Below are 14,792 nucleotides of genomic sequence, written 5' to 3' on the forward strand. Positions count from 1 at the left end.
TTAAATTCCTCTGTATCTGCCAATTCCTTTCTATATAATGACTCAGTATATTCCTTCCATCTTCTTTTAATACTTCCTGGATCATTTAATATTCTGCCCTCAGCATCCTTGATTACAGCAACTCTAGGTTTGAATCTGTTCTTCAGTTCCTTGAGCTAGTGAACATAAAATATTTTACTTACAGAATATCTTTCATTTTAGTGTTTCTATTTTTGACAATCAAGAATAATACTTCTTTCCCTTTCTAATTTAGCTTTCTTCTGAGAAGTGCCTCTTGTCCAATACTCTATACATAGCACACAATGGCTATGATATTTTACCTAATATTGTGGTAATAAAATATGATGAACTCTAACAGGGGCACACATATCAGATTTTAACACTTTTCTCCTACAGAAGTACTTGTAATTCGTGATTTTCAACCACAATTATCCAGCACACCAAAATAAACATAACCTACTGTCATCAAATGGATTCTGACTCATGGTGACATTTAACACAGACAAATTATTCCAATTCAAGATTCTAGGAATAGGAAGAAAATTATTTTCCTGAGCCAAGGTTATTTCAGTCCTTTTAAATTATATTGTTAATCAAAGTAAGTATCTTATTTTACCAAAAAAATAAAAAATAGAAACACCACAAACAAACCCAAGCTATTGTATGAGCAAAGGTAGGGTAAAAAAGCTAGAGCAGAAAAGAATCCATGGGTTAAAACAAGCCGTGAAAGGACATTGTGCACTTACATTTTAAAACATGGGAGCTAAGCTTTGAAAAGGAATTCTAATTTAAGTTATTGCTGCTACATATAGGTGACATTACACACCTTGCATTTTCTTTAAAGCTGTTTTTGCATACAGTCACTTTGGAACAGACTCATAGCTGACTTTCTGGTGAGTTTTCAGAGACAATTAATTGCATGGGAGGAGATTGCCCATCCTTCTCCCACTGAGCAGCAGGTGGCCTCAAATGGTGTGCTTTAGGGATTGCAACACAGCCTCTTGCCAGTAGGCCACCAGAGCTTCCTTTCTTTTAAGTTGTTATTTTCGTTATGTGTCATCAAGTCTCCTGTGACTCATAGTGACCCTATGCACTACAGCCCTAAACCCTGCTCTATTCCTTGCCAATCTTATTCTCTCCAATACGCCTATCCCCATTACCTCAGTGATGAAATCAATCCATCTCATCAAGGGCTTCTTTTAAGTAGGCCTGTACAAATACGTAATTGTGCAAAATAAAGTACAATCTCTTCTTTGTTTTTTTTTTCATTAAAAAAAAAACACAAACAACCCTCCATTTTATTTTTATTCCTATTAAAGCTGGCATCTCCTGTTTAGTAAAAGATATTTGAGATTTTAATTGCTTACAAAATCATTCAAGTAATTAGATTTAGTCTCTTTCCTCAAAGTCTATCTCAGTTACTCAAAGAGTTGATTGACAATAAATTTTCCTCTTCCCTGTTTTCAAAGTCCAAAGACTAAATTTCATTCTAAAAAATGAAGCAAGGACAACCTCATTATTTCATTAAATCTAAGATGTGCATAATTCATATAACATAGGTTGTTGATGAGTCTTCTTCAATCCTGATGCCACCCTCCTCTTCATTACTGCCAAGTTTCTTGAAGTATTTGTTCACGTAAAGATCAAATGCCATTATTATAATTAGGTGTCATTGAGTCAAATACAACTCATAGCACCCCTTTGAACAACAGACCTGAACTCTAACCTATCTTCATCATTTCTCATATACCTGATTCATTTTAACAGTCAGTGTGTCAATCCATCTTGTTGAGGTTCTTCCTCTGTTTTGTTTACCCTCCACCTTTTTTAAAAATTTTTATTATTTTTGTGTGAGTGTACCGTCAAATCAGATCTGACTGGTACAGGAGGAAATTGTCCCTCCTTCCCCGGCAGAGCATCTGGTGGATTCGAACCATGCGCCTCTGGGATTGTAGTTTCAGGTCCTTGCCACTAGGACACCAGAGCTCCACTACCCTCCACCTTTCTAAGCATGATGTCTTTTCCCAAGGATTAGTCCTTCCTGACAACATCCCCATTCTTATTTTGGAATCTCATCATTCTTGTTTCTAAAAATGCGCAGCCTGGATGCACTTTTTCTGAGGCAAATGTGTTTCTTCTTTTGGGAGTCCATATTCAGTATTCACACATTTCTAATTTTAAAGTGTGCCATGTTTCCTTATTCTGTTTGAACAATTGCTATGCAAAGTTTTTGCATGAATGCAGTTAAATGTTCTAGGATTCCCTTTATTCATAATATTATCCTAATTTTTTATGCCCATAAAGTGAAACGTTGTTGCATAGCACAAGAAATATCCTATGGCATCTTTTGCTTTTAGCTCAGATACATATGATACCAGCCTTGTTCCACAGTATTCTGGCAGTCATTTTAAAATAATGCTCAGTAAGTTTTACTCGCATGTGATTTTAATGATATTGTTTGATAATTTATACGTTCTGTTGGATCAACTTTTTGGGAAAGGGAATACATAGTCAGTTGACTAGATAGTTGTATTCCAAATTTATTGGCAAACACAAGGAAGCACATCCAGAGCTACATCTGATTGTTGAAACACCTCAGTTAGCACTCCATCAATTCCTGAGAACTTTTTTATTGTTTTTTTTTTTTTTCAAATGCACTCAGTGCAGCTTAGACTTCTTACTTTAGAACCATTGGTTCTTGATAGTGTGCTATTTCTTGAAATGGTTCAGTGTCAATCAAATTTGTTTTTATTTCATATTATGACTATGTAGGTCTTCTGTCCTCTATTGATGCTTCTTGGTCATTCAATATTTTTTCCATAGAATTCTTCAGTATTTTAACTCAAGACATATATATGGATCTATATAGTTATATAGATATACATAGAGATAGAGAGATAAATTTATTTTCATATAATAATAACTTGACAGTATGTTTCATTCATAGACAATGTGTTTTATAGTCTTTCATTTACATTGTGTTCCATACATTCATATACATTCTATTTTACATTCTTTTTCTACTAGTTTATTTAAAATTTGAATATATTATTTTTCACACCAGATCCTTACTATTTCCCTCAACCCCCTACCCATCAAATCGTGTGACCCTATGATTAACCCTTCCCCGCTGTACATCCTCACCCATCTGCTTCCACCCTCCCTCCCTTGGATTCTCATGCTCATTCTAAAATAATGGTTTTATCCAGTCTTTGTACTTATGGGACTGAGTTAGTTCACTCAGCATAATGCTCTCCAGTCCCTCCTAAGTTAGGTTACTTAAAAAATCATTGCTCCTCTGTGCTGATTAGTATTCCATTGTGTGAATATACCATAATTTCTTAGTCCATTAAATCGTGATTGGACATTTGAGCTGTTTTCACGTTCTCGTGATGGTGAATAATACTGCTAAAACATTGAAATAAAAGTCCCTGTTTGATTCGGTTCTCTTTTTCTTGCAGGTATGTTCCAAGCCGTGGGATAGCTGGGTCATATGGAATTTCTTTGTTCAGCTTTTTGAGGAAGTGTCAAAATGCCTTCAAGAATGGTTGCATCATTTTATAATCCCATCAACAATTTAAGGATGATATTTTTTATGTCAATCTAAAACTCATCTGGTCATTAATGTTCAGTGCATCATGTATTTTTTTTACATGATTCAGGTAGTATAGACTCAAGGTCCTATTTTGAGTCTCAGAGGCTTGCTTTCATTTTTTCTTCATCTTTAATTTGAACTTGCACATGATTAATTGGCAGTCTGTTTCACAGTCAACCAATGGCCTTAGTTTATTAAAGAAACTGACCTTCTCTGCCATCTGTTTCCACTTATGTAGTTAATTTGGTTCCTAGAAGCCCATCAAATGATCCACATATATAATTGTATATGATTTTTAAAAATGTATTTTTAAGGGATAAATTATTTATAAAAATATATACCAGGTAATCGCCAGTGAAATTTGTAACCAAGGTCATATTTTCCAACTACTAGTCTTTCTTTGCCCCTAATTTTTGCATTTCTTTTATCAATTATTATTAATCTTGAATGAATGAATATTTTATGTGTGATCCATTTCAGATGGCAAAGTTGGGAGAAATGTTCAGTTTATTCTTTGGCTTTAATGCTTGGTGTATATATTTGAATAATGGTTTTATTCATAGGTCTTCTTTATGGAATCTAAGATCCAGGGCTACAACCTCTCCTTGAGCTTCTATGCAAGAAAAACTAGCCAAGAATCATCCCCTCTGCAGACAACTAGGCTAGACCATTTACCAGGCAGCATTTCCTCCTCAGAAGTCTGTATTCTAACATGAAGATCTCTTTCTCCTGGGTGTAGCTTTACAGTGCAAAGCTTCTGCATTTCTATTACTTTAATCTAGGAGTGGCTCATGCTCTCTGGGCTTTTATCTTCACATTTTTCAGTATCTTCTTTCTACATGTTCGATTCTCTAACAAACTCACTTATAAATGTGTAGAAATGATGGTAATCATAGAACAGAGTTCAGATCTTTTGTGCAAAGCTTCCTCTGAGTCATAGTCGACTTCACAACACTTACCCACTGCTGAATGAAAGTAGGGATGCCATATCTGGAGGAACATTGTTCCACTTTGCACATCACTCTTTGTCAATGTGCTATATAGGGTAACTGGGTTTGCTATGATGCTGAACCTTGTGCATGAGGATATCAAATACCAGAATGGTTTCCCATTGTAGATAGAGTTTGGTGGAGCTCCCCATTGTAAAATAGGTTGGGAAGCAGGAGTGGCATCCACTTCCTAAACCACATGCCTCTGGAAACTCTATGAACTTGGAGAAACAATGATAGCTATGGAAAGGCATTAAGGTCTTTTGTTCATAGAGTCCCTATGAGTAGACTTTGACTTGATGACAATCAACAACAACAACATTTTGTTAATCAAGTATCAGTTTAAATTCTCTGATGAGAGTTGCACTGCCAATGAGAAAGATGTGCCTCTTTAGTGGTTCAAATCTACCAGTAGCTACACACACACACACACACACACACACACACACACACACAAACAGAGCGATCATGCCTCATGAAGTTTATAGGCTCCAAAAACCTACCAGAGGGCCATCTGTGCATTGGATGCAACTCTGCAGCTCTCATTGAGTGAGAGAGTAAGTGTAATGCAGTGGGATTTTATTAGTATTTCCTTTGAAAACACAGATAGATACAATATAAAAAATATTAATATTAATCTAAAATGCTACTCATAACTAAAGAACCAACTATATCCACTTTGACAAAATGGAACGTGTCTAATAAAAAAAAAGGTGCTATTTGGTCCTGAGTTTATAAATCTGCAGTGTTTAAAATGTACTGGTAATTAGCACTATTTGATAATAATTAGTATAACACTTTTTTAGACAGCTCTTTCATCACTACGTTTTCATATATATTATTGTCAATAATCATTAAGTGCTTTTAAAAATAGAACTTTTCCCTCTTTGAAAATAACATACCTAAAAATTGTCACCTAAATAAAGACTTCTGAAACATTGACTAGTGAATTCTGGTGCCCTGTGGCTAAGGATCTGAACTGCTGCCAGAGAGGCCCACAGTTTGAGTGTGCTAGCTGCTCTGTAGGAGAAAGATCGGCAGTCTCCTCCTGTGCAATATATTGCTTCTGAAAACTCACTGGAGGGTCATGTATGGGTCAGTTCTGCCTCAATGCCACATAACAAAATAATAAAAACAAGACTTTGAATGGTATGTGATGATAAATGATGAATTGTACTTACGTTAAACTTTAGCTATTATTAGAGCAGAACTATTTTAAGTTGTTTACACAATTATAGGATGAGAGTTTAAATTATACAGCAAAAGGAATTATTAAGCAAATTATCTATTTTTAGAGAATTTGATATTAATTTTCTATTGGAGAGTCTTACAATATACAATTTTTGAAGTATATAATTAAGCTAACTTACCACCTGAAAGGAGAGCAGGCTTACTTTTCACCATTGGACTTGAATGTGGAAACTTGTTGCTAAATGACATGAAAAGGTGTGCAGTGAAGTCATCAGGAAGCTCAGCTTCCAGGAACGTCTTCATGAAGAGTTTGAAACCTTCAAAATCAATTGTCTGGGAAAAAAAGAAAATGAAAATTTTAAATTATACACATTAAGAAGCAGCAAAGTGAGGAGATTGTGTGCTATGTCCAAAGTCGTTAGTAATAGAAATTGTTTCAAACGAATTTTTTATCTAAGTCTACAGAAGGAAGGAAGCTCTGGTGGGCTTGTGGTAAGAAGCTGTGCTGTCATCTCAAAGGCAAACAGTTTAATCCACCAGTTGCTCCATAGGAGAAGCCTGGACAATCTCTTTCTGTGCAAATTACTGCCTCGGAAAACCAGCTGGAGGGTCAACTATGGGTGAGTTCTTACTCAATGTCACACAACTACAGAAGACTTGAGAAGTTGGCTGGCCAAGTCTAGACTAACCCTGACAATAAGTTATGTGTATTTTACCTCTGGTGTAGCAGAGAGAGCATGAATAATGTATTCATACATTTTCAACTCTATAGCATCTAAATGACCTATGAAAGTTTACTCTTTAAACTAAATTTCCTTCTTGTTACATTTGAGATCAAACCCCCACTCCCACAGAGCTGTGATGGCTGAATTGGGTAACTAATATGAACATATCAGTACAGAGTCAAGAACATAGTGAGCACTTAAAGAGCAAACACTTCCTCTCCTTGTGACTGACAGTGACTAGCATTTTAAAGATGTGGGGATTTTAAAAAAAGAAATTAAAGTTTTATCTAAACACTCAAGTTAATTGGTCAATTGGTATAAAATCCCAAAGTGAGATTCCAAAACTTCATAAAGACTTCCAGAAATCTATTTAAAGATCCATTATATCTTCACACTTTATAGGAATAGACATGATTACAGAAAATATTGCTGCTGTATTCTGTATAGCCATATCTCCTTGGAATAATTACGACTGATGCCACTTTTTTAATGTCAAGATTTCTAACAAAATTTCACAGGAGCAATCTAGAAAACATCTTCTTTTCAATCAGATGAGGATAGTGGACAGACTTAAATCCCATCAGGGAAATTAGAGGATGAAGGTGTGAGAGTTTTGGGGAGCAAAAGTGAGTTTTTTAGTTTCCTGGCCTTGACCAACACTACTATGGCTGCAGGAATGAAGATGCATGAGTGTTTGCTGAAGAAAAAAGTTGTGGACTTTGTACAGGAGAAAGTTTGTTTGTATTTTCTAGGGTCCTGACCAATGTATAATATGAAGGTAAGAGAAGTGTTTAGGAAAAGGAACTAGAATAAAACCACATCCATCTCGATTAAGAAAGAGCAAGGGGAGAATCATCTTGAAGAAACCACTCAGGTGTCTTGTATACTGATGTTAGAGTGTGAAGACAGAGCATTATGAAGCTCATTGGATCTACTTCCTATGCTTTCATGTGCAGCTTGTGTTAATCCTTCGGAGAGACAAAGCAGAAGCCCACAAGTGATCTAGGGAAGACTGTGGAGGGTCAATAAATCTGAATTGAGTCTGGGCTATTTCAAAGTCAAGACTTTGATTTATATCTTAAATTGGGCTTTTAAAATTGCTGAATTTAATTACTATTTGCTCCCCAAAGTGACTCTAAGAAATGTATTACTGAAAACTGGGTAGAAATGCCACAAGTTTGTCTGAACATTCATGCAAAGGTGGAAAAAGATTACCACTACCAAACAAAACAAATGAGTTGTGTTGCTTCTTTTATATATCTCTTTGTTCATAATACTTAGATAATTAGTACCACTGGAACTCAAATCACCCAGGGTAAAATGATAACAGATTATTGAAAAAACAAATTCAAAGAAGACAGAAAGCTAATCTCACCATCATAAATCCACAGTCCCAGAAAATTGCTGAATCAGATTATGAAATAAAAAATCCCTACACATTACCTAGTTACTAAGTAAGTGTCCCTCATCAGAGAACACATAATCATTTTATGAAATACTGGAAGAGAAGAAGTTTTATCTTGCAGTGATAGCCTCCAATTACTGGCAATGGATAAATTCACCAACTATCCTCACAGAGTCTCTGGGAATGCAGTTCAATCAGTGATATACAATAGTGACCTACAAATCTAACTCATTCAGAGCCTTAGAGTTTATCCGGTATTCACAATACATGTAGCTCTTAAATTTTGCTTCTTTAACTGTTCAAGTCTTTGAGCCATGATGGCAAGTTTTCATCTTAATCTATGTAAATCTAGCTACTACTAAACTGTAAAAGTTCATCAAACTCATTCAATAACTTTTCTTAGTTGATTTACTTACATGCAAATTTAAATTTAGTCAGTCATTTCTAGGCTGAAATATGATTCTATTAAAATCTGTCTACCTTTTGATCACTGGGCATTTAAATATATATGAACTAATTCTGGGCAGTTGATTGTTACTTAACATCCCCAAGTTGAATTGTTTCCACCCAGTTAAATTCCACAGGATCAGTTCACTATATATTATTTCCTATCAAGATAAGAAGAAACTCTGCTGGGATAATGTATAATGAACATTTTACTTTGCTAACTAAAAAGTCACTGATTTGAATTCACCAGGGAAGTATAGAAGAAAGAGTCTCGTCTCATAAAGATTTAGAGCCTCAGAAATGCATTGAAGGCTCACTAATAGTTAAAATCAAGTTGACAACACTGGGTTTAAGGATGATATATTAGAAAAAGTATGTATCTTATATTTTTAGGCGAGTTAATGGAAATTATGGAATCTAACATATACATCCGTATCTAAATAATTTCTCTCCCATAGTCATCTTGCATGTATACTTACACTCATAAAACTATAAAGAATGTTTCGTTGGCTATTGTATAAACACATAAGTTTAATTCGGTACACTAAGCAGATGTCAGCATAAAATGCAGGCATGCGCTTTGCAGTCATACTGCTCTATGGTTGAGGTTTGGCTCTCATGTCTAACTTTCTGGTGATTTTAGGTTAAATTCTGAAGCCTCACAAAGTTTCTGTTAACCTTTAATTAAAATATTATGATAATAATAATAATAATAATAATTATTAATAATAATAATAATAAAATACCTGTTTAAATTCACCAGCTGCTCCATGGGAGAAAGATGGGCAATCTCCTCCTGTGAGATTTACTGCCTCTGAAAATCAGCTGGAAGATCAGTTAGGTGTCGGTTCCAGCTCAGTGGTACACAACAACAATTGTGAGCAATAAAGTTGGTTGTACATATAAAATGTTTGCATTGTATTTGGTTCTTAACAGATGCTAACCCACACAACTAATATTTTAAAATAACATTGCTCTTGTTGTGTACCATGGAGTCAGAACTGACCCACAGTTGACTATACAAAAGGTTTTCAGAGGCAGTTAATTGCATGGAATGAGATAGACCTTTTTCTCTGATGGAGCAGCTGATGGCCTTGACCTGCGGACCTGCAGGATTGTAGTGCAGCTTCTTGCCACCGGGCCACCAGTCTCAAAATAACATTACTCATCCTAAGTATTTTTCTAGTCATAAACCTGTTTAAATAAAATGAATGAGAAAAAAAATGCTGCTCAGCCATATACAGAACAATTAGATCAGTGATTAAGAGGGGATTTTTAATTTTATCTATAAGAGGAGAAATGTTCTCACATCTATATGTTATACGTGTGTGTGTGTGTGTGTGTGTGTGTGTTTATAAATTCGTACGTTATTTATTGGTGACCTGGTCATTAAGGAGTTGCACTGCCAGCCCACACGCAGGCAGTTTGAATCCACCAGCAGCTCCACAAGAGAAAGATGGGCAAATTTCTGCTATGTTATTTAAAGTCTCTGAAAACTTGCTAGAGGAATAACTATAATAACTTATGACTCAATGGCAGTGTATTGTTTTGAGTTGTTTATTCCTCTTAGGTAAGACAAAGAGTTAACAGTATTGATCACCTTTTCTTAAAAAAACTCAATTTAATATAACTAAAATTAAATTAAAATGGAAAATAATGTAAATTGTTACATTTATGCTCTTATATCTGATAATCCCCTGACAGATGAATAAAAATATTTCCATAAAACTTTCTGGTATAGAAAAAGAAAATCTGTATTATTCATTGTTATAGTATTGGCTGTAACTAGTGGAGAATACCTAGTTTTGTTATTGTGTTATTTTTGTATAAACTTGAAGTAAAATGTGATAAAGATATTATCTGTGTATATAATTTTATGTAGCTTAGATTATGAGTCAAATAAATGTATACATTGTAAATGTTAATGTACTGAAGACAACATCAAACCAGTAAAAAAAGAAACAAATCTTTAACTTGTCATTCTAATGATAGCAAAACACTGCTTAAAACGTAATCTGTTATTTCAATATCCTTATTTGGGGGTTGGGGGTTTTTTTGCTTATTTTATGAAAGACACTTTAGAAATTTATGTTACTGCAGTAAAAAGACTTCATATTCTACCATGTATAATAAATTACTACCAAGAATATTGAAATTCTTCTAGTGGAAGGAACCATAAACTAAGAACTATGAATAACAGGGAAATGTATAGAATTGCCTCCAGTCTAAGTTTCCTTCAAAAAAAGCAATTTCCCAAAATGAATGAAACAAAGCCTTCAAAATATACAAAGACAAAAGCCAAGTGATTGAATTGAAAAAAAACCATTTTCTTAAGAGGGAGTGTTTGCACTTATTATTAGAGTTTCTTAGAGATTACTTTTGGGAAATAATTAATCTTCATTCCATTGTAAAAGTATTTCATTGTATGTGATATCAATTTTAATATATAATACTCAACATAAATGAAGACTTAAAAGAAAACAAGAGTTGATTTTATAAAATAAATGCAAGTTGGTCTAATGAATATAATTACTGCTATTACAGTCAGGATAAATGTTATTGTTGTTGTTGATTGCTCTTGAGTCAAACATGATTCATAGTGACCTTATAAACAAAAGACCTGAACCCTTTCTATAACTATTGTCCTTTCTCAAAGTTCATAGAGTTTCCAGAGGCATGTTGTCTAGAAAGTAGATGTCCCTCCTGTTTCCAAACCTGTCTTAAACTGGAGCTCCACCAAACACTCTCCACATAGGTAACCGTTATGACATTTGGCACAAGGTTCAGCATCACAGCAACCACAGGTTACCGCAGTACAGTAAAAAGATAGAAGAGTGCTGTACCACTTAGAAGAATGTTCCTCCAAAATAACAACAACTGATTTTTAAATATAAAGTCCCTCTAGAGGTATTGTGACTCTAAACAAACGGCTTATATAAAAAACAACCAATATAATACGTTGTTGTTTTTATGTGCCATTGTCACCTGTGATCCTTAATGATGCTATGTACAACAGCTCTGAACCCTTCCCTGTCTTGAGCTAGTCTCATTAATCCTGATACAATTTCTCCTGTTTCCCAAATTTCTTTGTAGGCACTTGTTTGATTGGTAATCTACAAAATAAGGAGGAATATGGGATTTTTTTTGCAAGTCAGACTAATTGCACTAAGTCTTGGACCCAATATTTTCTATCCATGAGACTGTGGAAAAATAATTTAAACACTAGAAACTTCACTTTTCTTATTGGTATAGTGAGAATATAACAGTAGTACTTACATTTTTTCATTATAATGAGATAAATGATTTTATATTTTTCAAAGCATTAGAATGACATTCTAGCACATAATAAGCACTATGCAATGAAATAAATGCAAATAGTATTGGTTCCCTCATCCAAATGCCACACCAATTTAAGAATAAGCATCAAAGTCTTATTTCTTTAACTGTTCCCATATGCATTTAACAAATATTAAGTTGTTATCTCAAGACAGCAGATAATAAAAGGGAAATTGCTGGAAAACCTGTAACACTTAAATTGCTAGAAGTTTTTCCTCTGAGTCTACCTTTAAAATATAGATAAACATTTTTAAAAAGCTTTATCAAGCCAAGTGTTTAATGTACTGACATAGAAAAACAAGAAAAAAAGACCCAAATAAAAATGTAAATAAGAATTACAATTTTGTTTGTTTGTTTGTTTAAGATCCCATCATTTATACTGGTCAGCTAAATGAGATGGAACAAGAAAAGTATCTCCTTTTCAAAAACCAGGTTTCAAGCATGTGGCCTTTGTGTGACCCCAAGTCCTGTGCATCGTCAATTATTGTTGTTGTTGTTAGGTACCAATGAGGTGAGTACCAATCGTATCAACCCTATGAAGAACAGATCTGAAACCTGTCCAATTCTGTGTCCTTCTCATCATCTCTGACACACTTGAGCCTTTTGTTGCAGTCACTGTGTCAATTCACCTTCTTCTTTTTTGCTGACCCTCCATCTTTCCAAGCACGATGACTTTTCTAAGAAATACTGTCTCTTAACAACATGCCCAAAGTAGGAGAGAGAGAGATGGAGCTTCACCATCTTTGTCTCTAAGGAGCACATTTTATAGGACATTTCTGTTTGCTCTTTTGTCAGTCCATGGAATATTTAGTACTCTTCTCCAACACCACAACACAAAGGAATCAATTCTTCTTTTGTTACCTTAATTCATTGTCTAGTTCTCAGCCATATAGCAAGTGATTGAAAAGACTATGGCCTGAATCAGGTTCAACTTTGTTTTCAAATTTACATCATTGCTCTTTACTGAAGATGTCTTTCAATGTCTCTAAGAGACAATGCAATGTGTTTCCTGATCTCCTGACTGCTGCTGGTATGAAGGGTGTTGATTATTGATCTAAGCAAGATGAAAAATTGACAATTTCATTCCTTTCTCCATCTAACATAATGTTGCCTATTGGCCCAATGGTGAGCACTTGTGTTTTCTTAATGTTGAAATGTAATCCACACCAAAGAATATAAATCATACTTTCCAATGCTATAAATCTCCTGATCTCCTGATTGCTGGTACCAAGTGTATTAATTATGGACCCAAATAAGATAAAGTCATTGACAGTTTCAATATTTTCTCAGTCTCTCATGAGGTTGCCTATTGGTACAATGGTGAGAATTTTTCTTTCTTTACATTGAGGTGCAATTCATACTGAAGACTAATTTGGCTAATCCTCTAATTAGGCAATTACAAAAGAGCAAAATAAACGTTATTATAAGTTCTATTAACAAAATTATATAGTTGGGAAGGCAGTGTTTTGAATTTAAAATCTGATTATCAAGAAAAGGAAAGCTGCTCTTCCACTCCTCTCCACTCTCAGTTAGCCTCTTAATTTCACAGTAATGGTCTTTGCAGCATTTGTACTATTATAACTGAGTTATTTCACTCAGAATAATCATTTCCTCTAAACTCATCGATCTAGTGCAATATTTTGCTAATTTATTGCTCTTTTGTATTCTGCATAGTATTCCACTGTGTGAATGTACCACAATTTCTCTATCAATTTATTTGTTAATGGATATTTATCTTTTCATTTTCTTGCTATTCTGATTAACTCTGCAATTAACATAGGTATACATATATGTTTGTAAATAATCTCTGATTTCTTCAGGGTATATTCCTAGTAGGGGAATAGTTAGATCATATAGTGTTTCTGTATTTCTCTTTTAAAATTGTGAAAGGATAATTAAAGCTTAGAGTAAAATGGGTTTACTCTCCTAAAAAGGGGATTGTTCAGCTTTCTGTTGTGGAACAGCTATTGATTGAACCACTGAGAAGCATTACCTGTGACCTCTACAGACTATACCAGCAGGGTACTGGAATCCAAAAATATGGTGCAGTGTATATGCAAATGATTTATCTCTGTGTGTCCCTTGATGCTAGGAGTTAGTTACCCAACATAGAATTTTGAGTATATAGATTCATTCCACTCTCAGATCTTTCTCCTCACTATTTTTATCTTTGGTAAAGATACCAAAGATACCTTGAGGAAACTCACTTTACGTTAGATCTGCTCTATGACCTAGTTAAGGGTGTTTTAAACTCATTGCACTTCACCTTAATTTTCTTAACACTGACTGGCTGATAGCATTTCAAATTATAACATGGGGCATGATTACATCATTATATACCTGTATCTAACCCTGTCTCGTTCACATCATACAAATCCACTTCCTTGAGCTCTAGAAACCTTCCATTAAGTTTCTGATGTACTCATAGAGCAGCTGGTGGATTCAAACCACTGACATTTTAGTTAACAACATATCATTTAATGCACCAGAACAACAGTAGGATTTACAATACATGAAATGAGATATAATACTGGAAATTATAGTTAAACAAGTTTAACATAGCACATATTTTCGGGAAAGCAGAATTCAATAAATAGCATAGTGTCTCAAGAATATTCATCACTCAAGTCTATTCTGATCAGTTGCACCCAGTTATTGTAGCCATCATTTTTCTGAACTAAGAAGAACTAATGGTTTATTTTCTATATAAATAATTTATACAATGGAAAGACATTTTAAATAACTCTTATGAGTTGATATTGACTGAATGAAGTTATTTCATTATCAGTTCTGGTCATAGGTTTGTTAAGAAAAAGAAGATTCTTAAAATTTTATTAATTGTAGTAGAGAAAAGAAGCAGAAAGGTTTGTTATCATACTTCTTTTATTCCTTGCTACCTGCTTTTCCCAGAAGCAATCAATTCTCAGAAATGACATAAATAAAAAACACATTATATATTTTTTTTAAATTTCCCCTCCTCCAGCAGAGCATCTGGCTGGTGTTGTTGTTGTTGTTATGTGCCATCAAGTCACTTGTGACTCATAGTGACCCTGTGTACAAGAGCCCTAAATGCTGTTCTATCCTGTGCTAAACTCACTGTCTCC

General features: G+C 34.4%; 1 protein-coding gene across 4 annotated transcripts in view; it reads right to left on the minus strand.

The window, feature by feature from the left end:
• The window catches only part of DGKB (diacylglycerol kinase, beta 90kDa), a 1,124,393-nt gene that overhangs the window by 861,100 nt on the left and 248,501 nt on the right, over positions 1-14,792 (minus strand). For all 4 annotated transcript variants that reach the window (XM_006880255.1, XM_006880258.1, XM_006880257.1 and 1 more), the window contains one exon: positions 5,955-6,108. In XM_006880255.1, the coding sequence (XP_006880317.1) occupies positions 5,955-6,108 (154 nt within the window). The remainder of the gene's footprint in view (positions 1-5,954; positions 6,109-14,792) is intronic.

This window comes from Elephantulus edwardii, unplaced genomic scaffold (genome assembly GCF_000299155.1).
Source record: "Elephantulus edwardii isolate Elephantulus edwardi_28Jun2011 unplaced genomic scaffold, EleEdw1.0 scaffold00007, whole genome shotgun sequence".
NCBI lineage: Eukaryota > Metazoa > Chordata > Mammalia > Macroscelidea > Macroscelididae > Elephantulus > Elephantulus edwardii.